The sequence below is a fragment of the Microcaecilia unicolor genome, chromosome 6 (assembly GCF_901765095.1).
Source record: "Microcaecilia unicolor chromosome 6, aMicUni1.1, whole genome shotgun sequence".
In the NCBI taxonomy this organism is placed as follows: domain Eukaryota; kingdom Metazoa; phylum Chordata; class Amphibia; order Gymnophiona; family Siphonopidae; genus Microcaecilia; species Microcaecilia unicolor.
In genome coordinates, this window is record NC_044036.1 from 321,496,452 (window position 1) to 321,519,049 (window position 22,598).

The window sequence follows — 22,598 nt, forward strand, 5'->3', positions numbered from 1 at the left end:
ATATTCCATGAATTTCTGAAATTTAATGGTTCCTTTTCAGGAGCAAAATCTTACCAAAGCTGTTGCTCCATTACATTTCTATAAGATAACAGGATTTGGATAAAAGTCTGCAATCCTTAAAGCAATTTTAAGGGTTTAACTCATCATTCATGCTATGTTCTGCTACAACGACTTCTTTTCCCCTTCTTTCATTCTAGGATATGAGGAGTTAATATTCTAAAGCTTGTTCTCTAGGATGAAACTTTACATATGGAGTAAGGAATCTATGTTTTGTACATTTTTGGGAGCTTGCCAGGTATTTGTGACCTGGATTGGCCATTGTTGGAAATAGGATGCTGGGCTTGATGGACCTTTGGTCTGTCCCAGTATGGCCATACTTATGTACATTAATGTCTTACACACAGATAGCTAATATAAGTACATAAGTACATTAAGTAATGCCACACTGGGAAAAGACCAAGGGTCCATCGAGCCCAGTATCCTGTCCAATCCAGGCCAAGGGCACCTGGCAAGCTTCCCAAACGTACAAACATTCTATACAAGTTATTACCGGAAATGTGGTACCAGCTTATGAAGGCTAGCTTTCAGTAAACACTGAAAGAAAAGAGACAAGATGCTCTCACTTCTGTGTCAATTTTCTCTCAATGGGGCCTGATTTAAGATGTTGGCACCTATAGGTTTCTCCCCCCAGAGATCAGAGTGCAGTCCCAAAGCCAAGTGGAATAAGGTTCCTGTTTAGCCCAAGTCATTTGTTGGCTTCAAAATTTGGCACCCTAGTCAACTGCCTGTGTTGCCTAAGCCTAAATCCAGGGACTGCTCTCAATCTTACTTTTTGTTTTACTGAAAATAGTTATAATTGTACTTAATATAGAAGCATAAATACATTAAAAATGATGACAAAGAGCATATGGCTTATCCAATGTGTCCATCTATACCAACTACTGAACTCTAGAATTCCTTCCTGTTCCCTTATAGACCATCTATGCTTGTCCTGTGCATTCTTGGATTTGTGATTCTGGATGGACCGTACAGGTCTTTATCTGCTGTCATTTACTATGTTACTACTTATAGTCCTCATCTCCATCAATTTCTCTGTGAGGCTGTTCAATGCATCTACCACCCCTTCTGTAAGAAGTTTTTTTTTTTTTTTTTTTATAAATACAGTTATATTTTTGTCCACAGTACTTGGTAATTTTATAAAGCATTTTTCATGTGTAAGTTGGTTTTACCTACAGAATAAAATAGAGCGTGGTACCGGAAGACTGGAGGGTGGCCAATGTAACGCCCATTTTTAAAAAAGGTTCCAGGGGAGATCCGGGAAATTATAGACCGGTGAGTCTGATGTCGGTGCCGGGGAAAATGGTAAAGGCTATTATTAAAAACAAAATTACAGAGCACATCCAAGGACATGGATTACTGAGACCGAGTCAGCAGGGCTTTTGTGTGGGGAAATCTTGCCTGACCAATTTACTTCAATTCTTTGAAGGAGTAAAGAAACATGTGGACAAAGGGGAGCCGGTTGATATTGTGTATCTGGATTTTCAAAAGGCGTCTGACAAGGTACCTCATGAAAGGCTACAGAGGAAATTGGAGGGTCATGGGATAGGAGGAAATGTCCTATTGTGGATTAAAAACTGGTTGAAGGATAGGAAACAGAGAGTGGGGTTAAATGGGCAGTATTCACACTGGAGAAGGGTAGTTAGTGGGGTTCCTCAGGGGTCTGTGCTAGGACCGCTGCTTTTTAATATATTTATAAATGATTTAGAAATGGGAGTAACGAGCGAGGTAATTAAATTTGCTGATGACACAAAGTTATTCAAAGTCGTTAACTTGCGACAGGATTGTGAAAAATTACAGAAGGACCTTTCGAGACTGGGAGGCTAAATGGCAGCTGACGTTTAATGTGAGCAAGTGCAAGGTGATGCATGTGGGGAAAAAAGAACCCGAATTATAGCTACGTCATGCAAGGTTCCACGTTAGGAGTTACGGACCAAGAAAGGGATCTGGGTGTCGTTGTCGATAATACACTGAAACCTTCTGCTCAGTGTGCTGCTGCGGCTCGGAAAGCGAATAGAATGTTGGGTATTATTAGGAAAGGTATGGAAAACAGGTGTGAGGATGTTATAATGCTGTTATATCGCTCCATGGTGCGACCGCACCTTGAGTATTGTGTTCAATTCTGGTCGCCGCATCTCAAGGAAGATATAGTGGAACTGGAAAAGGTGCAGCGAAGGGCGACTAAAATGATAGCGGGGATGGGACGACTTCCCTATGAAGAAAGACTAAGGAGGCTAGGGCTTTTCAGCTTGGAGAAGAGACGGCTGAGGGGAGACATGATAGAGGTATATAAAATAATGAGTGGAGTGGAACAGGTGGATGTGAAGCGTCTGTTCACGCTTTCCAAAAATACTAGGACTAGGGGGCATGCGATGAAACTACAGTGTAGTAAATTTAAAACCAATCAGAGAAAATTTTTCTTCACTCAATGCGTAATTAAACTCTGGAATTCGTTGCCAGAGAACATGGTGAAGGCGGTTAGCTTGGCAGAGTTTAAAAAGGGGTTAGACGGTTTCCTAAAGGACAAGTCCATAACCGCTACTAAATGGACTTGGGAAAAATCCACAATTCCAGGAATAACATGTATAGAATGTTTGTACGTTTGGGAAGCTTGCCAGATGCCCTTGACCTAGATTGGCCGCTGTCGTGGATAGGATGCTGGGCTCGATGGACCCTTGGTCTTTTCCCAGTGTGGCATTACTTATGTACTTATGTAATAGGGCTCTTATACAACTGCATGGCCAAACACACACACATAATTACGTGAATTGACAAGTGTATGTATACCATATGTAGACGGTCACAGAGTTCGTGAAGAAAGGGAATAGTTGCCAAGTATATGCATATTTTATAAAATGTGAATACCTGCACGCATTTATAGCTTCCTCAGAGCAGACATAAATTTGTGCCACAACATTTGTATTGTGTGTTATTGGTGGTCATTGTGGGAGTCTTTTTTTATAAAGGCACATAGCCCCATCTTTGTTGCCTTTACAAAATAGGCATCCTGCTGTAAAATTAGCCACCAGATAGATACACATGAATATCCAGTTATTATCCAACTACAAATGGAACTAAATGTGTCTGCCTTGGAGATGAAAAGCAGTCAACCACGACCAGATTTGTATTGCTGAAATATCTGTTTATGCAGACAGAAGTAGATTCCTTACAAAGATCTCTATTGTACTGCATTAACCAAGCAGTATAACCCCCTACTTCTGAGAATCAAAGCAGTCTTCTCTGAATGAGGAATGTTCTAAAACATAACAGCCATATCAGGTCAAATCACTGGTTCATCTAGCTCAGTATCCTGTTCCCAACAGTGGCCAATCCGGGTTACAAGTACCTGGCAGAAACCCAAAGAGTAGCAACAATCCATGCTACAAATCCCAGGGCAAGCAGTTGCTTCCCTCAAGTCCATCTTAACAACAGACTAGGAACTTTTCCTCCAAACCTTTTTTCAGCCCAGAAATGCTAACCGTTGTTACCACATCCTCCAGCAGTAGAGTTCCACAACAATTTTCAAACAGTAGGGCTTCTCTTACCATCCATTCTGTGCTCCAAGCCACATTGTGGGTAAGAGGCTGCTCATTTTCTGTGCTTCTTCCCTCACCAGATCTTGCTCATTAGGTAATACAGCTACTCCATCCTTATACAAATCTGATTCACTGCTTGGAGATAAAGAGAAAAAAAAAACCCTCTATTTACAGCAGTAGTGTCACACATAATTCTCAAAATGCCCATTTGACTTTTTTGCTCTTGTTTTACGCAGGTTGCACTGTTTATATTTATACACTGTTGGTGTAAAGTATATATTCATATTACTTTCCTGAAAGGTCATTGTTTATTAAAGTACAAGTATCTGGAATGGCAGAGATCTAATGGATTTTGCTAGATAAAATACGTTTTCTAACAAAAGAAATTTGAATAATGAGATTTTCTGGATGAGATATGAAACCAACTAATTTTCAGAACTGAAAAACTTCTTACCTGCTCATTTTCTTTCCAAAACTAATGGACTGTGTCCATCACAGTTGACAGAGACAAATGACTGAAGAGCTGTGAGCTGCACCATAAAAAGAGCTGCACAGGCAGAGCTCTTCAGTATTCCTATAACAAACCCAAACACTAAACTAACTGCTCAGAATTAAAAATACTCCTGGAAGGAATTCAAGTTTGTTTTCCATAATACAGCACTCAAAGAACCCTTTAGAGTCCCCTACACCTTTAGCAAAAAGAAACTGAGAAAAAAACAGCATCATTAAAACCAGATCAACTCTAAGCAACAGGGTGGGTTTCTGGACTGGTCTGGTCGGGACTCAAGGAAAAGAAATTAGCAGGTATGACCAAACTTTTGATTCACTTTTCATTCCACCAGACCAGTCCAAAACCAATGGAATGTGGCAAAGCAACCTCAAACTGGGCGTGCATTCTTCGGTGTTTGATATTACTAGTGGGGTTCCGCAGGGTTCAATCCTCTCACCCTTATTTTTATATTTGTTTATAGCACTTTTGATTCGTCTGATTCAGAAATTTTCTGTGGGTGTTGATATACACACTGATATTTTATTAGTTTTTGTTCCCCGGATCCAGATTTAAAACTGATAAACAAAGGTAAAATTATGTATCATACATGATAATTTTCTTTCCATTAATCATAGCTGATCAATCCATAGACTGGTGGGTTGTGTCCATCTACCAGCAGGTGGAGATAGAGAGCAAACTTTTGCCTCCCTATATGTGGTCATGTGCTGCCGGAAACTCCTCAGTATGTCGATATCAAAGCTCCATCCGCAGGACTCAGCACTTAGAGAATTACACCCACGAAGGGACACTCTGCCCAGCTCACCACCGCCGAAACGGGGGAGGGGAATTAACCCAGCTCATCCCCACACAAGTGGGGGAGGGGAATCCGTCCAGCTCATCCCCGCGGAGCGGGGGAGGGACACCACACCCGCCGATGCGGGGGGATCTGGCTTATCCTGCAACCGCAACCGCGGGAGGAGCTGACTGACCCTAACACCGCCGAAGCGGAAGGGGTACAAAGCTGCCCTACAGCCGCACGAAGCGGGAGGGAGTGCCGGCAGAATTTAAATCTCAATCCAGCCCCGTAAAACGGAGGGGAGAGGAATGCAGCAGCTCACTGTAACACAAACTCGTCTCAACTCTTGAAGAATCCAAGTGAAAAAACTTGAACACGAAGTCTTTCTGAAGTAACTGAAGACTAAACTTGAACCTGAAATGCAACCAGAATAAAAACAGTACAGATATCTGGGAGGGGCTATGGATTGATCAGCTATGATTAATGGAAAGAAAATTATCATGTATGATACATAATTTTACCTTCCATATCATCAAGCTGATCAATCCATAGACTGGTGGGATGTACCGAAGCAGTACTCACCCAGGGCGGGACATTGAAATCCCTGACCTCAACACTGAAGCTCCAAACCGGGCCTCCGCCCGTGCAGCCACAGTCAAGCGGTAATGCTTGGAGAATGTATGAGCCGAAGCCCAAGTTGCCGCCTTGCATATCTCTTCCAAGGAGACGGACCCGGCCTCTGCCATCGAGGCCGCCTGAGCTCTAGTGGAGTGAGCCTTCAGCTGGATAGGTGGCACCTTCCCCGCGGCCACATAAGCCGTTGCAATGGCTTCCTTGACCCATCTTGCCACTGTAGGCTTAGCAGCCTGCAGACCCTTACGAGGACCTGCAAACAGGACAAACAGATGATCCGATTTCCGGAACTCATTGGTCACTTCCAAGTATCTGATGATGACTCGTCTCACATCCAGATATTTAAGAGCAGAGTACTCCTCTGGGTAGTCCTCCCTACGAAAGGAAGGGAGACAGAGCTGCTGATTCACATGGAAGCGAGAAACAATCTTGGGCAGGAAGGAAGGCACTGTGCGAATAGTCACTCCTGCCTCAGTGAACTGCAAAAAGGGCTCTCGACATGAGAGCGCCTGGAGCTCGGAAACTCTTCTGGCTGAAGTGATAGCCACCAAAAAGACTGCTTTCAACGTCAGGTCTTTCAGAGATGCCCTCGACAAGGGTTCAAAAGGCGGCTTCTGCAATGCTCTTAGCACCAGGTTGAGATTCCACGCAGGCACCACTGAGTGCAGAGGAGGGCGCAGGTGATTAACTCCCTTGAGAAAGCGCACCACATCTGGCTGCGAAGCCAGGGAAGCACCCTTCAGGCGGCCCCTGAAGCAAGCCAGAGCCGCTACCTGGACTTTAAGGGAACTGAGCGACAGGCCTTTCTCCAGACCTTCTTGCAGGAACGCCAACACTGAAGAAATTGGAGCAGTGAAGGGAGAAAGTGAGCCTGCTTCACACCACGCTGCAAATATACGCCAAACCCTGGCGTAAGCAGTAGAAGTAGAGCGCTTCCTCGCTCTCAGCATAGTGGCAATGACCTTGTCTGAGAAGCCCTTCTTTCTCAGACGCTGCCGCTCAATAGCCAGGCCGTAAGACCAAAGGGGGAGGGATCCTCCATCACCACGGGACCCTGATGTAACAGGCCCTGCTCCACTGGCAGCCGCAGAGGATCGTCGACTGAGAGCCTGATCAAGTCCGCATACCAGGGACGTCTGGGCCAATCCGGACCCACCAGGATTACCCTGCCGGGATGCTTTGCCACCCGGTCTAGCACCCTGCCCAACATGGGCCAGGGCGGGAACACATAGAGAAGCTCTTGAGTCGGCCACTGTTGGAGAAGAGCATCTACTCCCAGGGATCGAGGGTCCCGTCCTCTGCTGAAAAAGCGCGGTACTTGGCAATTGGCCGATGACGCCATCAGATCTAGGCTCGGCTGGCCCCAGCGCTTCGTGATGCCCAAGAACGCCTGAGCAGATAGCTGCCACTCTCCGGGCTCCAAGGTATGGCGACTGAGAAAGTCCGCCTTGACATTCATGACTCCGGCAATGTGGGCCGCTGACAGCTGCTCCAGGTTCGCTTCTGCCCACTGGCATAGATTCATAGCCTCCTTGGCTAGAGGGGCGCTCTTGGTACCTCCCTGGCGGTTGACATAGGCCACAGCCGTGGCATTGTCCGACAGGACCCGTACCGGCTTCAACACCAGTACCAGGATGAACTCCAAAAGCGCCAACCGAATGGCTCTGAGTTCCAGGAGGTTGATAGACCACTTTGCCTCTGCAGGAGACCAGAGCCCCTGCGCTGTCCTTCCCAAGCAGTGGGCTCCCCAGCCCGACAAAGAGGCGTCCGTCGTGACGACAATCCACTCCGGGGTCACCAGAGGCATTCCCGCAGACAACTTGTCTGTCTGCATCCACCAGCTCAGCGCCTTGCGCACTGCTGGGTCCAAGGGAAGGCGCACAGCATAATCCTCCGACATCGGAGTCCAGCGCTGCAGCAGAGATTGTTGTAGTGGTCTCATATGAGCCCTGGCCCAGGGCACTACTTCCATCGTGGCCGTCATAGAGCCCAACAGCTGCACATAGTCCCAAGCCCGAAGAGGAGAGGCTACTAGGAACTGGTCCACCTGAGCCTGAAGCTTGACAATCCGATTGTCTGGCAGGAACACTCTGCCCACTTGGGTGTCGAATCGAACTCCCAGATACTCCAGGGACTGAGTCGGGCGCAGCTGGCTTTTCTCCCAATTGATGATCCATCCCAGGGAGCTCAAAAGAGCAACTACCCGGTCCACAGCTTTGCCGCACTCTGCATAAGAGGGGGCTCGGATCAACCAGTCGTCCAGATAAGGATGGACTTGTACTCCTTCCTTCCGCAGGAAGGCCGCGATGACCACCATTACTTTGGAAAAGGTCCGCGGAGCAGTAGCCAAGCGTTGATGAGGAGGCCAGATGGGAATATGCAAGTACGCTTCCTTGATGTCCAAGGATGCCAGGTACTCCCCTGCCTTCACTGCCGCTATAACAGAGCGGAGAGTCTCCATGCGAAAGTGCCGCACTTTCAAGGCCCGATTGACCCCTTTGAGGTCGAGGATAGGCCGGACAGAACCTCCTTTCTTTGGTACCACAAAGTAAATGGAGTAACGCCCCTTGCCAAGCTGACTTTCTGGCACCGGAACGACCGCACCCAGGCGGATCAGATTGTCCAAAGTCTGCTGCACTGCCACAGCTTTGACCGGAGACTTGCAGGGAGAGAGTACAAACCCGTCTCTTAAGGGTCGGCAGAACTCTAGCTTGTAGCCGTCTCTGATGACTTCCAGCACCCAAGCGTCTGAAGTTATTGTGGTCCACTCGCCCAGAAACGAGGACAGCCGTCCTCCAATCTGCACTGGGGCGTGGACCAAGGCCCCGTCATTGGGCACGAGACCCTGGGGGAGGACCGGAGGGAGCACCTCCGGGACGGCGGTCTCTGCGAAAGGAATGCTGCTTGGGGGAGAAATTCCTCTTAAAGGAAGAGGGGGCAGAGGAACCCGACCTGCCCGGGGCGGTACCGACGGGCTTCCTGAAACCGTCCTCTGGAGGTACCGGGACGAGTACTAGCCCGAGCCCTGACCTCTGGTAACTTCTTGCCCTTAGACGTGCTGAGATCGGTCACGATTTTGTCCAGCTCGACCCCAAAGAGCAGCTTGCCTTTAAAAGGCAATCTAGCCAGGCGGGATTTAGAGGCGTGGTCAGCAGACCAATGTTTCAGCCAAATCCACCGCCGCGCAGAGATTGTCTGAGCCATGCCTTTAGCTGAGGCCCTCAAGACATCATACAGCAAGTCTGCCAAATAGGCTAAGCCCGATTCCAGGGCCGGCCAATCAGCCCTCAAGGAATGATCCGAGGGGGAAGCCCGCTGCACCATAGTCAGGCACGCCCTGGCCACATAGGAGCCGCAAACTGAGGCCTGAAAACTTAAAGCAGCCGCCTCAAAGGACGACCTTAAGGCCGCCTCCAATCTTCTGTCTTGGGCGTCCTTTAGGGCCGTGCCACCTTCCACCAGCAACGCCGTTTTCTTAGTCACCGCAGTGATTAAAGAATCCACGGTAGGCCACAGATAGGCCTCACGTTCACTTTCAGTCAAAGGATAGAGGCGGGACATAGCCCTAGCCACTTTAAGGCTCGCTTCAGGGACATCCCATTGAGCCGAAATTAAGGTGTGCATGGCATCATGCACGTGGAAGGTTCTAGGCGGGCGCTTCGTCCCCAGCATAATGGCAGAGCCAACAGGGGCTGAGGGAGAGACGTCCTCCGGAGAGGAAATCTTCAAAGTGTCCATGGCCTGTATCAACAGGTTGGGCAAATCCTCTGAGCTAAAAAGCCGCACTGCAGAGGGGTCATCCGCTCCATCCGAGTGGGGATCCGTCTCCTCCAAGGAATCCGCAAAGGACCGTTGGGAGAACTCAGATACGCTGCCCTCATCTACATCGGAGGAGACGAAGTCCTCCAAGGCCTGGGAATCAACCCGAGGGCGTTTACCTCTGGGAACCTCAACCTCTTTACCAGACGAGGGAGCAGGGGCAGCATTTTGCATAAGGAAGGCCTGATGCAGCAGCAAAACAAACTCGGGAAAGAAACCCCCCAGACTGTGCACTTCCGCAGCCTGGGCTACAGCCCTAGACGCACCCTCAACCGGCGCTCGCAAGAGCGGGGGGAGAGACATGCTGCGCATCCAAAATGGCGTCCGGCGCGACACTCCGCGAAGGAGCCGCGCGGGAAGAACGGCGCTTAACTTTAGCCGCTTTTGTGCCGTCGCCCAAATTAAGGGCGTTCATGGCATTAATGTCTCCAACCTCAAGAGCGGCCCAAGAAGAAGCCGTCCGAGCCGCGTGGCCGGCCAAGATGGCGGAGGCGAGGAGCGGGGGATGGGCGTTTATGGCGGGAAAAACCGCCACGCCGGAGGAAGGACCGGGACATTCATCGGTCTCGAAACTGTCACCCAACAAGGGCAAATCAGGCTTTAAGACCCCCGCATCCCCTCTAGAAGCGCTCAAGCGATCCGGGGAGCGACTCTTTGCGCCCTCGCCCTCCGACGCCATATGCCAAGAGGAGAAGAATCGGGGAACCCCCTGCCCGCTATAAAAAGGTAAAAATTACCTGCTTGCCGCTCCGAGCTTTAACGACCTGGTGTCCCAGTGAGTAGCTGCAATAAACGTTTAAATAAACGTCGAAATAAACGCCTTTAAGGACGTTCAAAATTTTTTTTTTTTTTTTTTTTAACGGAGCCAGCGGGAGGGGGGAGAAAAGGAGGGACCTGGCACCACCAGGTTTGCACTTGCTCAAAAGAGCCCTCAACCCCAGGCACTCAACAAAACCTAAGAATTAGGCTTGGAGGCCTAGCCAGAGCTGCTGCTGTGTGTGACCACCACCTGCTGAGATAGAGAACATACTGAGGAGTTTCCGGCAGCACATGACCACATATAGGGAGGCAAAAGTTTGCTCTCTATCTCCACCTGCTGGTAGATGGACACAACCCACCAGTCTATGGATTGATCAGCTTGATGATATGGAATGCTCATTAGCAATAGACAGCTGGCTACAGAAGCACAAGATGATACTGAATGTAGCCAAAATTAAGGCCTGTTGTTTTAACAGGCTATTTTGAACAGTCCAGAAGTGTTGACGTAGCTTTTGGTTGGTAAGGTGGATCTGTCAGATTCTTTTCATTATTTGGGAGTTATTTTGGATGCTAGATTGAGATTTGATGAGTAAGTCTTGATTGTGCAGACAGGTTTTCAGGTTCTGCACATGCTACATTTGGTTAAGCCATAATGTGATGTGATTACTTTGCATTTGTTTTTGCATTCGTTATTGATTTCCAAATCAGATTATGGGAATGTGGTGTACGTGGGTATTCCAAGTTGTCTGAGTAAAAGATTGAGAACCTTACAAAATGCAGGAATTCGTTTACTTGGGGGGGTGGGGATTGGGGTTGAAGGACCATGTGTCCCCTTTATATCTTCATTTTCACTAGTTGCTTATGGAGTATTGCCCTTTGTATAAGGTCCTTACATTGGTGCATAGGGTATTATTTGGAGGTGTTCCTCCTTATTTGAAGGCAATGCTTTCTCCCTATTTGCCAGATAGGGCCTTAAGGTCAGCAATATTTTTTATTTGGCTCTTCCTGACTCTTCTTGTGCTGTGTTATCTTCCACCACAGACTGTGCCTTGGTTTTGGCAAGCTCCGGTTCACTGGAACTGGCTCCCCTTGGATTTATGAGTTGAAGAGTCTTTTCATAGGCTTAAGGTGAAATTAAAAACGTATTTTTTCCAGTGTGCTTTTGGGCAGTGGGGCTGATTCTGAGGTATGGTATGGGGGAGTCTGTTGGGACACTATGATGAATGAGATTTTTAAATTATTGTTCTTAATAAGGTGCAGTTTGATTGACTCTATCCTGTCACGATTTGGAGTTCTTTTCTATATTTTCTTAAATATAATTTTATATATAAACCACTCCGACTTCTTTTGTTTTAAACTATTAAACCCCTAATGCCAGAACAGCTGAAACAAAACAGCATCTTCTCTAGCCTGAACATCTAACCCAGTGGTTCCCAAACCTGGTCCTGGAAGCACCCCAGCCAGTCAGGGTTTCAAGATATCCACAATTAATATTCATGAGAGAGATTTGCATGCAGTGGAGGCAGTGCATCATAAATATTCATTGTACATAACCTAGCTGGGGTGCCTCCAAGAACAGGTTGGGGAACCACTGATCTAACCTATAAAAAAACTTTGAAAACAGATGCAAAGAATAAGTGCCAGCCTTACAAACATCCAGGGAACAAACTGCATGAGCTTCTAACCATGATGCTGCCATATCTCTGAGTGAGTCCCGGGTTCACAAGGAGACTCCTGACCCTTAAAAAGATAGGCTGAATCGATTTCCTTCTTTAACCAACATATAGCTGTAGCCTTCATAGCAGATTCAACCTTCTTAGGTCTGCCAAATAATAAAAAAATAAAAAAATAAAAAAAGAGACGGACCAACTTGTGAAACTCGTTCATGACTTCTAGGTACTGCATCAACATTAACATCTCGAAGTCTTAAACCTTTAACTTGTCCCCCCAATCCTCCCAATAAAAAGCAGGTAGGTCTACCATCCAGTTAACAAGAAAAGCCTGGACAGGACTATCCTAAGTAAAACTGAAGCTTCAGTAAAAAAAAAAAAAAAAATCATGACATGAAAGGGCCTGCAATTCAATTTTTTTCTAGTTGAAGTGATATCTACCAGAAAAGTCATTTTTTATGTTTCAACATTTTTATTGATGACAGGTCAAAAAGTACAAAGCTTCATATAAAATTAAGTACAACAAATCAAAGCTTTACAGATCATCATCTAATTTTTAATAGTATTTAACTCCCCCCCTCACCCATAACACTATGTAGATCCCCTCCAATTAACCGACGTCGAAGAACTGGACCGATCCACAAAATGTTTTTCTCGTTGAGCCTCCCGAGACACTTGGGTCCGTTTTTTCATCAAAGGACACAGCTTACAAGCAGCTGGTAGATGATCGGGCCCAAGGCACTGGAGACACCTCACGTGGGGGTTGGTACCTGAGATGGTCCGGATGCACCGAGTACAACGCTTAAAGCCGCTGGGTGTCCTCGATGACATGGACAGAAAAACGGCGTCTGTGAAATTAAAGGACGCGATTGTGCCAATTAAAAAGGCACAAAAAGGGAAACAAAAGACGGTCGCGGCAAAAAGAAAAGAAACTTAAACCTAGTGACAAACTAAGAAAATAAAGGGAACTACTCTACTTTTTTTTTTAATTATTTTGTATAAAGACGAACAAAAAAAAGAAGAAAAAGGAAGCAATCACGCACAGACTCTTTCCTGGGCCGAGAGGAACACAGCGGAAAAAAAACGTGTCACCTCAGACACGGAGAAAAAAAAATACTGAGGTCTTTATTCACGCGACGGGCGGGAAACCAGTCCGTGAATGCGCAGTGCACGCCGCTCGCGCACCAGAAGACTCGAAGATTTTTGCTAGCAAAACTTCTGATCCTGGGCCAACGTGGACGTCGACCGAAGTGTGAGAACAAGCAGCCTGCTTGTTCTCGGAGAAATATATATATATTTTTTAAGGTTGTTGTGCTAGAAAAGGAGACCTGCATAAGAAACAGGAGAGAGGTGAAAGGATGGAAGAATTAAATTCACAGGGCACCAGAGACAGGGATCTGAAGAACTCCAGATATGACTCTGCAGACTCAAGCAACCCGCAAAGCTTAACTGGGGACCAGCTGACCACTCAGAGCCAGAGACTGAAAAGTATGTCCACCCACCTGCTGGAGAAAGAAACTACTGAGGAGTTGTACTGGATGACGAGATGTCTCAGTTCAGAGGAGTGGCCTAATGGTTAGTATAGCAGGCTTTGATCCTGGCAACCTGGGTTCAATTTCCACTGGAGCTCTTTGTGACCTTGGGCAAATCACTTAATCCTCCATTGCACAGGTACAAAAAAAAAGATTGTGAGCCCTCTAGGGACAGAGAAAGTACCTGCATATAATGTGTACAAGCGCTGCATATGTCTAGTAGCGCTATATAAATGATTAGTAGTAGTTTTCAGTTCTCTATCTCCACCTGGTGGTTGATGGACACAACTATTCCACAGGTTCTGGAATAGTGAGAAACTATGTAATGGAAGTTACATTTTCCTTATTTTCTTATATCTACTTTAATCTAAAATATGTCTCCTTTGGTGTTAAAAAATACCAGTCTACATTCCATATGCATGCCGCACACCATGTGTAAACTTAAAAGCAAGCAACATTTTTCTATTAATACCAAATGAAAGGACTGTCATGTTTGCATGTAAACTTTCAGTGTTGATTGTATCATTATTATAGATCACCTGCTTCCAAGTACTGTACCTGGACTGACATGTGGATAAGTCCTCTGATGTACTCTGGACTCCTAGAGGATCAGTGAAGACGTGTTCTGTATAGACACCTGTCTGACTGATATCAGCAGTATCATCTCCTGAGCCTGGACTGACTTCAGTTGCTTCTGTGGCTTCTTCTGCCGTTGGAACATTGTCATCCACCGCACTGCTTAGATCCTCAATTTCTGTAAATGAGAAAGGAGTTCCCTGTTTACAGCCAACCTGGGGGGTGCAAGACCAAGTGCTATGCAGAAGACCTTGTTCAATTCTTGGGTTGACCTTCTGCTCCCTGGGACAGCTGGGGCTAAGGATGCTGCCAATCAGGGTTTACAGCTCTTGGGTGGGGGGGGGAACAAGAAGAGGCAGCCCCTAATAGCCATACTTACTGTCAAGTTAATTTGGCTCTGGAGGACTGTCACTGCAATAACACAATAAGTTTATCAAGGAGGATGACTATAGGGTAATATCCCCAGGTCACAGTGCCAGAACTCAACAGAAGCTGGTTTCTATTTAATTGGAAGTCCAAAGGAGCAGAACAACACTTTTGGGCCAAAAGGAGCTCTAATCAATTGTCTAACCCGGTCTGCAGTATCTAATTGCAGAGAAACATAGAAAAACGTTGGCAGATAAAGACCATATGGCCTATCCAGTCTGCCCATTTATGCCATCTATTCTCCCTATCACTCTCTTAAAGATCCTATGTACTTATCCCAAGCTCTCTTGAATCAGACACTGTATTTGTCTCCACCACTTCCACAAATTCATCACCCTTTCCATGAAGATATATTTCCTCATGTTGCTGTCATCTTCATCATATGCCCCATCGATCCAGAGCTTCCTTTCAATTGAGACTCACCTCCTGTGCATCTATGCTACATAGGTATTTAAATATCCCCTATCATACCTCCCCCCCCCCTCCCCCTTATGCCTTTCTTCCAAAGAATACATATTGAGATCTTTAAGTCTGTCCTCATACGCTTTAGGACTAAGACTACTGACCATTTTAGTGGCCGCCTTCTGGATGAACTCCATCCTGTTTATATCTTTTTGAAGGTGTGGTCTCCAGAACTCTACACAATATTCTAAATGAGGTCTCAGAGTCTTATATAAGGGCATCATCACTTCCTTTTTCCTACAGGCCATTCCTCTCCCTAAACATCTTTCTAGCATTTGCCGCCACCTTGTCTACCTGTTAGGCCACCTTAAGATCATCACATATGATCACATTCAAGTCCCACTCCTCTTTCGTGCACAAAAGTCTTTCACCTCCTAAACTTTACCGTTCCCTCGGGCTTGTACAGCCCAAATGCATCACCCTGCATTTTTTTTTTTTTTTTAGCATTAAACCTAAGCTGCCAAATTCCAAACCGTTCCTCTAACTTTGCTAAGTCCTTCCTCATCTTATCTACACCACCAGGGGTGTCTACTCTATTGCAGATTTTGGTATCTGTAAAGAGGCAAACCTTACCAGACAGCCTTTCAGCAATACTTACTAAAATGTTAAAAAAACAGCCCAGGAACCGAACCTTGCGGCACCACCACTGGTAATATCCTTTTCCTCAGAATGAGCTCCATTTACCGCTACCCTCTGTCACCTTCCACTCAACCAGTTCCTAACTCAGTCAGTCACTTTAGAGCCCTTACCGAGCCAACTCAGTTTATTTATTAGTTGTCTATGTGGAACCATGTCAAAGGCTTTGCTAAAATCTAAATGCACCACATCTAGTGCTCTCCCTCGATCCAACTCTGGTCACCCATTCAAAGAAATTAATCAAGATTTGTCCGATAAGACCTGCCTCTAGTGAAATCATGTTGTCTCGGGTCCTGTAATCCATTGGATTCCAAACACTTTACTATTCTCGGTTTTAAAAGTGTTTCCATTAATTTACTTTCCACAGAAGTCAAGACTTACTGGCCTGTAGTTCCCAACCTCTTCCTTTCTTCTGTTTTTGTTGAGTTGGACCACATCTGCTCTTCTCCAGTCCTCCAGAACCACTCCAGACTCTACAGAAGCACTGAAATGATCAGCCAGTGGAGCCACTAGCGCTTCCCTAAGTTCCTTCATTACCCTTGGATGTATGCTATCCGTTCCCATTGTTTGTCCACCTTTAGTTTAACCTGCTCCTCACAAACACAGTCCTCTGAAAATCAAAATCGTTCAGGGACCACCCTTCCATTCCTATTTATCTTCTGTGGTCCTGCTGCCAGCCCTTCAGTTGTATACACAGAACAAACATATTTTTTAATTTATTTTAATTACATTTGTATCCCGCGCTTTCCCACTCATGGCAGGCTCAATGTGGCTTACATATTATATATAGGTACTTATTTGTACCTGGGGCAATGGAGGGTTAAGTGACTTGCCCAGAGTCACAGGGAGCTGCCTGTGCCTGCAGTGGGAATCGAACCCAGTTCCCCAGGACCAAAGTCCACAACTCTAACCACTAGGCCACTCCTCCTCCTAATTAATTCCACCTTTTCTTTATCAGCTTCTACATATTGCTCCTCTTCACCATTGAGTCTCACAATGCCAGTTTTGCACGTCCTCCTATCACTAACATATCTTAAAAAAAAAACAAACAGTCTTGTTCCCCCCCATTTTACCGTATTGGCTATTTTTTCTTCCATTTTCATCTTTGCTTTCCTGACTACCACACTACCAGCTTCTTTGCAATCTCTAACCTTTTTCCTTACCTTTTCAGCTACTACTTTTGAGAACCAAAGCGGCCCCCGTTTTCCTCTTATTTTTATTTACTTTCCTTATAAAAAGGGTTGTTGCCCTTACAATAGGTCCTTTCAGTTTTGTCCACTGCTTCCAACTTCTTCCAGATGTACAGCAATTCCTTGAGGTAACCCCCCATCTGAATAAGGTTAAGTTTTTTGAAGACTAGAACCATCACTTTTGAATGACTTCTCTTCACGTCTATCTTAATATTAAACCACACCACCTGGTGGTCACTGGTTGGCAGATGATCACCTACTGTAACCTCAGAAATACTCTCCACATTAGTGAGCACTAAGTCCAGTATGGTCCCATCCCACATGTGTTCCATTACCAACTGCTGGAATAGTTCCCCCTGTAGAGAATCCAGGATTTCCCTACTTATAAGAGACCCCGCAATAGGGATACCTCAACAAACATCTGGCATATTAAAATCACCTATCAATAGTACTTCCCCTTTTACAGCTATATTTTGAACGTCTTCAATTAAATCTGTCCACGTCCTCTGTCTATAAAGGAGGCCTATGTATCACAAAAAGATAAATACATTTGCCGTTCCCTCTTTCCAGACTGACCCACTATGCCTCTTCCTTACCCTGTAGGTGCTGCAATTAAGACAAGATCTCCTTCAAGTTTTATATAAAACTAGCTGTTGAGCCCGTAAAAACGGGCTAGTAAAGGAAGGGGGGGTTGAACCCCCCCTCCCCCCCCCAGATAGGTCGCCGCCACCCCTCCACCCGGGCCGGGTACCTGGCTTCACTATTCAAACCGCCGGAACGCAGCACACAGCTCATCTGAGCTGCCGTCGGCCTTCCTTCTTCTCTGCGTGTGTTCTGCCCTCGTGTGACGTAACGTCGGCTAGGGCGGGACACAGACAGGTAAGGAAGGCCAACGGCAGCTCAGATGAGCTGTGTGCTGCGTTCCGGCAATTTGAATAGTGAAGCCAGGTACCCGGGCCGGGTGGAGGGTGGGTGGCGGCGACTCCGGGTGGGTGGGAGGAGCAGTAGCGGCAACCCTGGGGGGGGGGGGGGGAGCGGTGGCGACGGCGGTTCCCTCACTCGCAGGCAGGTTCCCGGTCACGCCCCTGTCATCACGTATTGACGCGGGGGCGGGACAGAGAGGGTCTCTACTGCGCATTTGCAAGTGAGTACGCCTCTTGCCATTTATATGTTTGATATCTGAGCACACATATAAATATGAACCAAGGTCACACAAAGGTTTTGTCTGTTACACAAGATAGAAGTTGCTCTTTTTAAAATAATTAACAGGTTTACAAATGTCTTGCAAAGATCATTATTACTTTCAGGTATTTCTCTATTGTTAGACAATACTTTTGTGTTGAAGTATTTCCAATATAATAATTTGAGTTATTGTTTGACAGGGGACTGATTAGGGTGTTCCTGAAAAGGCCTGAAGTGAAAGGCACTGATCTACTGACTTGCTTCAATTATGTCCAGATGGATTTTTTTTTTAATTACATATAAATTTCTGCTAATAATTTTTGTCCCTCTTCTTGATTTCTTTAATGACTGAAAAGAGAAATTAGACCTTACCGTCTAATTTGCTTTCCTTTAGTTCCTCCAGACGGGCCTAGACAGATGGGTTATGCGAACCTCAGAGCACTGAAAGCTGCAGCCTATCAAGAACATCCATGTGGTAGTGCCTAGCAATGGAATGCAAATAGCACCAGCTTGCCACTCTACAAATCTTCTGTGGTGGTACCAAAGGCGCTGTCTGCCCACAAAACCACCTTTCCTCTGGTAGAATGCGTTTTAAGGGCATCTAGGACCACCCTGCTACCAAGAAGCAATGGCCTCCTTAATCCAATGCACTATGTTAGCCTGAAACACCACCAGCTAACATAACAAACCAACTATCCTGACCAATGTACTAAACTGGCTTCTCTAGGCCACCTCCCTACCTCAAGGGAACATGACTGAGGCACAAGACAGTCTGCAGTCCCTTCAGAGCTAGCACCCAAAAGACCAAGGTACAAAACGGTCTGCAGACAGCATAAACCATATAAGGAAAATGTTGCATACTTTGTTGGCAGAATAAAATTGCAATGAAACTGTATGGCTGAAGCACAACATCAGCAGCTACTGGAGCGTATTGAAGTACAGTTTTACCAATAGCAGCTAGGGCCTAGTCACGATCAAAACTTCCAGAAAGGAATTGGAAAACATGCTGAAGAGAGCTGTATGATGAAACTGCAGTGCTCACCTAAATGTGAGATGTAGAGGCAAGCTGTATTATGAAAAGGTACTGCATCTTCCTTAAGGAGAAATGCCACTGAGTCTATGAAGGAATGATTTTGCTAAAGCCTTGAGGGCAAAAGTTGACTCAAAGAATCAACCTAGGTAGAGAAGAATGGAAAAGAAAAAAATAGAACAAAAAGGCTACTGTCTATCAAAAGCGACTGTAATGTAATCTATAAACACCTAAGAAGAAATCAGAGCTGCATTCCAAAAAAGAAAAAATATTTCTGGCTCATAGCAGGACTAAAGGTAGCCGAACAGAAAAGAATAAAAATCCAGCTGGTACTAGTAGATACATAGCTGAAACCATTAGGCTAAGCCATTTGACACGGGAGTCGAGAAGAGAGGACAAAGGTCCAGAGAGTACAAGAACACCAACAGAAGCTCAGCTTAATCGTAAAAGAAAGGTTCAAATGGGACCAGGAGCATAGCCAGACCTCGCGCTGGGAGGGGGCCAGAGCCCGAGGTGTTGGGGGGGGGCACATATTTGTCTGCCGCCCCCCCCTCTTCCAACCCACTGCCACAACAAATACCTTGGCTGGCGGGAGTCCCCAACCCCCGCCAGCTGAAGCGTTGTCCAATGCCGGTCTCCGACGCTGCTGTGTTGCCTGCCCTGCTCTTGCCGGATGTGAGGAGAAGACAGAGCAGGGCAGGCAATGCGGCAGCAGCACCAGAGACCAGCACTGGACAACGCTTCAGCTGGCGGGGGTTGGGGACCCCCACCAGCAAAACCAGGGGTCCATAGGAAATTGGGGGGGGGGGGGGGAGGCCCCCTTGGCCCATGTAGCTACACCACTGAATGGGACCAAAAGGTTAAAGCCCAGTAAGGTTGTGAAATTATGATCAGGTGAGCTATGTGTACAGAAACAGAACAGACTAGGAGGTTAGGTTCAGCTATGTTACTAAGCTGCAATAAAGATAACCTAGCTAGAGACCCAAATGCACTTGGCTTCTGGAAAAGCAAGATATGTTGGTATAAGTCAGTTCCCTGGAACAGGAGTCAGATCCAGCCATGTGGTATAGCTTTCCCGGCAAGCTGTATTTATTAGGAATAAGGTACTGCCTCTTGAAGGAATTCACTCAAGGCGATGTATTACCCTAGCACTCCGCCAACTGCATTATACAGAGAAGCCAAAAGGCTGGGCTCACCTGAAGTTCTGAGACAGAGTTCCACAAAACCCACTAACATAAACCCTTTTTAACATATGCCAATAAAGTGGACCTAGCATGTGAGGCTAAAGTTGATCAAGCATGTTAGGCTAGGCTGGTGAACTCAAGATAAGCTCAGCTGTGGGGTGCCAAACTCAGCTGAGCTCGAGTTGGTAAACTTTGATGAATTAAAGCTGAAACAATGATGAGAAGACACTCAGAGGAACCTATGAAGTTAAGCTCGGCTAATAGGCCCAAATAAGCTAAGCCAGAGTAGTTGGCAAACTAGCTAAAACCACGAGGCAAAACACTTGAGCCCATGAAAGTCATGAGAAATAAAAAGAAAATAACAGTGGAGCAGGAGAATGAATGCAGCTCAGGAGAATAAGCGACAACTGAACTATGTGAATGCAGGACTACTACTACTTATTTCTATAGTGCTACTAGACATACGCAGTCCGCCCACATTATATAGTGGGCTCACAATCTAAGGTGTGTGGGCTTTGTTTTTTTTGTACACTGGGCAATGGAGGGTTAAATGACTTGCCGAGAGTCACAAGGAGCTGCAGTGAGAATCAAATTCAGTTGCCCACTATTTCAGCTCACTGCACTATGAGGCTACTCCTCCTAATGGCCAGTGCAGTGAGCTGCATACCAACTGGTACTACCATGAGGAGGCAAGGTACATCAAGCATGAACCTGTATTATAGGAAGAGAAGAAAAAAAGAAAAGGACTCGTATCTGAAAGATCTTATCCAGAGAATTCTCCAAGTCCCTGTAAGAATGCTCACAAAGGCAAACTGGACTCATCTCTCGAAGATGCCAGAATACAGCTTGAGCGATAATACAGAGGGGCCAAGTACCTGGGAACAGAAGGCCAAATTTCATCTGAGACAGATCCTGGAGGACCTCACAACATCAAGCAACCGTCAGGAGAAAGAAAGCAAAATAAAATGTTCGGTGATGAGGTGTGCATTGGAAACAAAGGCACCTCTGAAAATCCAAAGGATTAAACCCACACTGAATTTCACCTGAGAAGGCATGCACAGAAGCTGAAGTGTCTCTAAGACTAAATCCTTAGGGGTTAATCACAATTATACACAAGCCAGTGTTAAACTTGAGACTGTCAAGTTATAAAGGTACTCTCATTCCTAAAGCAGAGAGCAACCTAAAAGTCTGACCACATACCTAAAAAACTGTTCTGAAAGGCTCCATCTCCCCCTTCCATGCCAAAGTTCCAGCTTCATGTGAGGAGCACTTTAAACTGAGTGACTTACTATGGAAATCTGGAAATTCTAGAACTCCACGTACTCACTCATAGCCAAACACTGCAAAGCTGAATAAAGCAGTGATAAGCTACTGCTCACTTCTGCAAAGTTTAAGAAAGTGATAAAATACACCTTAACACAGCCAAAGGAGAGGGAGCTTTGGGAGGTTTTGAACTACCCCAAAGTCTGTCACAAGAAAAATGGAAAACAAAGTGTTCTCATGCTTGAAAGAGGGCAGAGGTGCACACACACACAGTTGCAGGGTACTGAAGAAAACCCCCCCAAAATGCCAGAACATAACATAGCACAAACTCACCACGTTGTCTTCTAGGCTTCAATGGTCCGGGGGGGGGGGGGGGGGGGTTATACTCCTGATGATAAGATTTTGAGCTGTCAGACTTTTAGCCTCCCACATTTCTACACTGTTCAGCAGGTGGAATTAGCAGGTATCATTGTAGTACTACAGCAGACGTTACCTACAGAGCCAGTAACTTGTGTGACAGACAAGTGGTTACTTCTTTGCATGATCACATAAGGAAATGGAATAAAAGAGGATTTATTTCTGCTAGTGGTGAACCATTAAAAGCTATGATATTATGGCAACATTTGTTATCATTATTAGCAGAATGGGCTGGTAAGACGCTTACTTCTATAGTTTCGCACTGTGTCAAACAGGCTTTTAACATAAGACAGGGACATTTTTCAGTGAAGGACCAAAGAGTGATAGGTAATCATTACAAAGGGCAAATGAAGAACATTTGAGAAAAATACCAAAGAAGCAGAATTATGTGAAGGTGACCTTAGAGGTCAGAGTTGAAGAATACCAAGTAAGAGAGAAAATAAAAGGCATTAAGTGATTGGACAAATGAAGCTTCAGTCTTCAGACTGGGTACCCTTTTGTATCAGGTCGGAGTCTGACAGCTTCCGAAGGGGAAACAGAGAGAGAACGAGAGATTGATTTTGTGTTCCTTATACTGAAATTTGGACTGATATAAATAAGAATTCAATTTTCTGTAATACTGGGATAAAAGAATTTTTATTGTAACCATTTACTTACTCTAATAAATTTTAGCAGTATTATAAAAGAGACAAACTGAACTCAAGTGTTTTCCCTTTGCCAGAAAGGCTTGCATTTTTCTAGTCTCTTCTGTTCAGCTCCCTTTAGAGGCAAGAAGGGAGTGCCCTATATATATAAACAGGGTGCAGATAGGGAACTCAGAAATCTCTGATATGTACCTCTGCTCCACTTCTTTAATTATATTTTTAACAGGAGATGGAGCAAAACAAGGTACTCCCAAACTCAACTGAAACCCAGGTATAAACTGGGTTAGGAGAAAAAG

General features: G+C 45.7%; 1 protein-coding gene across 1 annotated transcript in view; it reads right to left on the minus strand.

Moving 5' to 3' along the window:
- The window catches only part of SPAG9 (sperm associated antigen 9), a 228,701-nt gene that overhangs the window by 36,316 nt on the left and 169,787 nt on the right, over window positions 1-22,598 (minus strand). Inside the window, 2 exon segments of the mRNA XM_030208362.1 lie at window positions 3,603-3,728; window positions 13,851-14,046. Of these exon segments, the coding sequence (XP_030064222.1) occupies window positions 3,603-3,728; window positions 13,851-14,046 (322 nt within the window).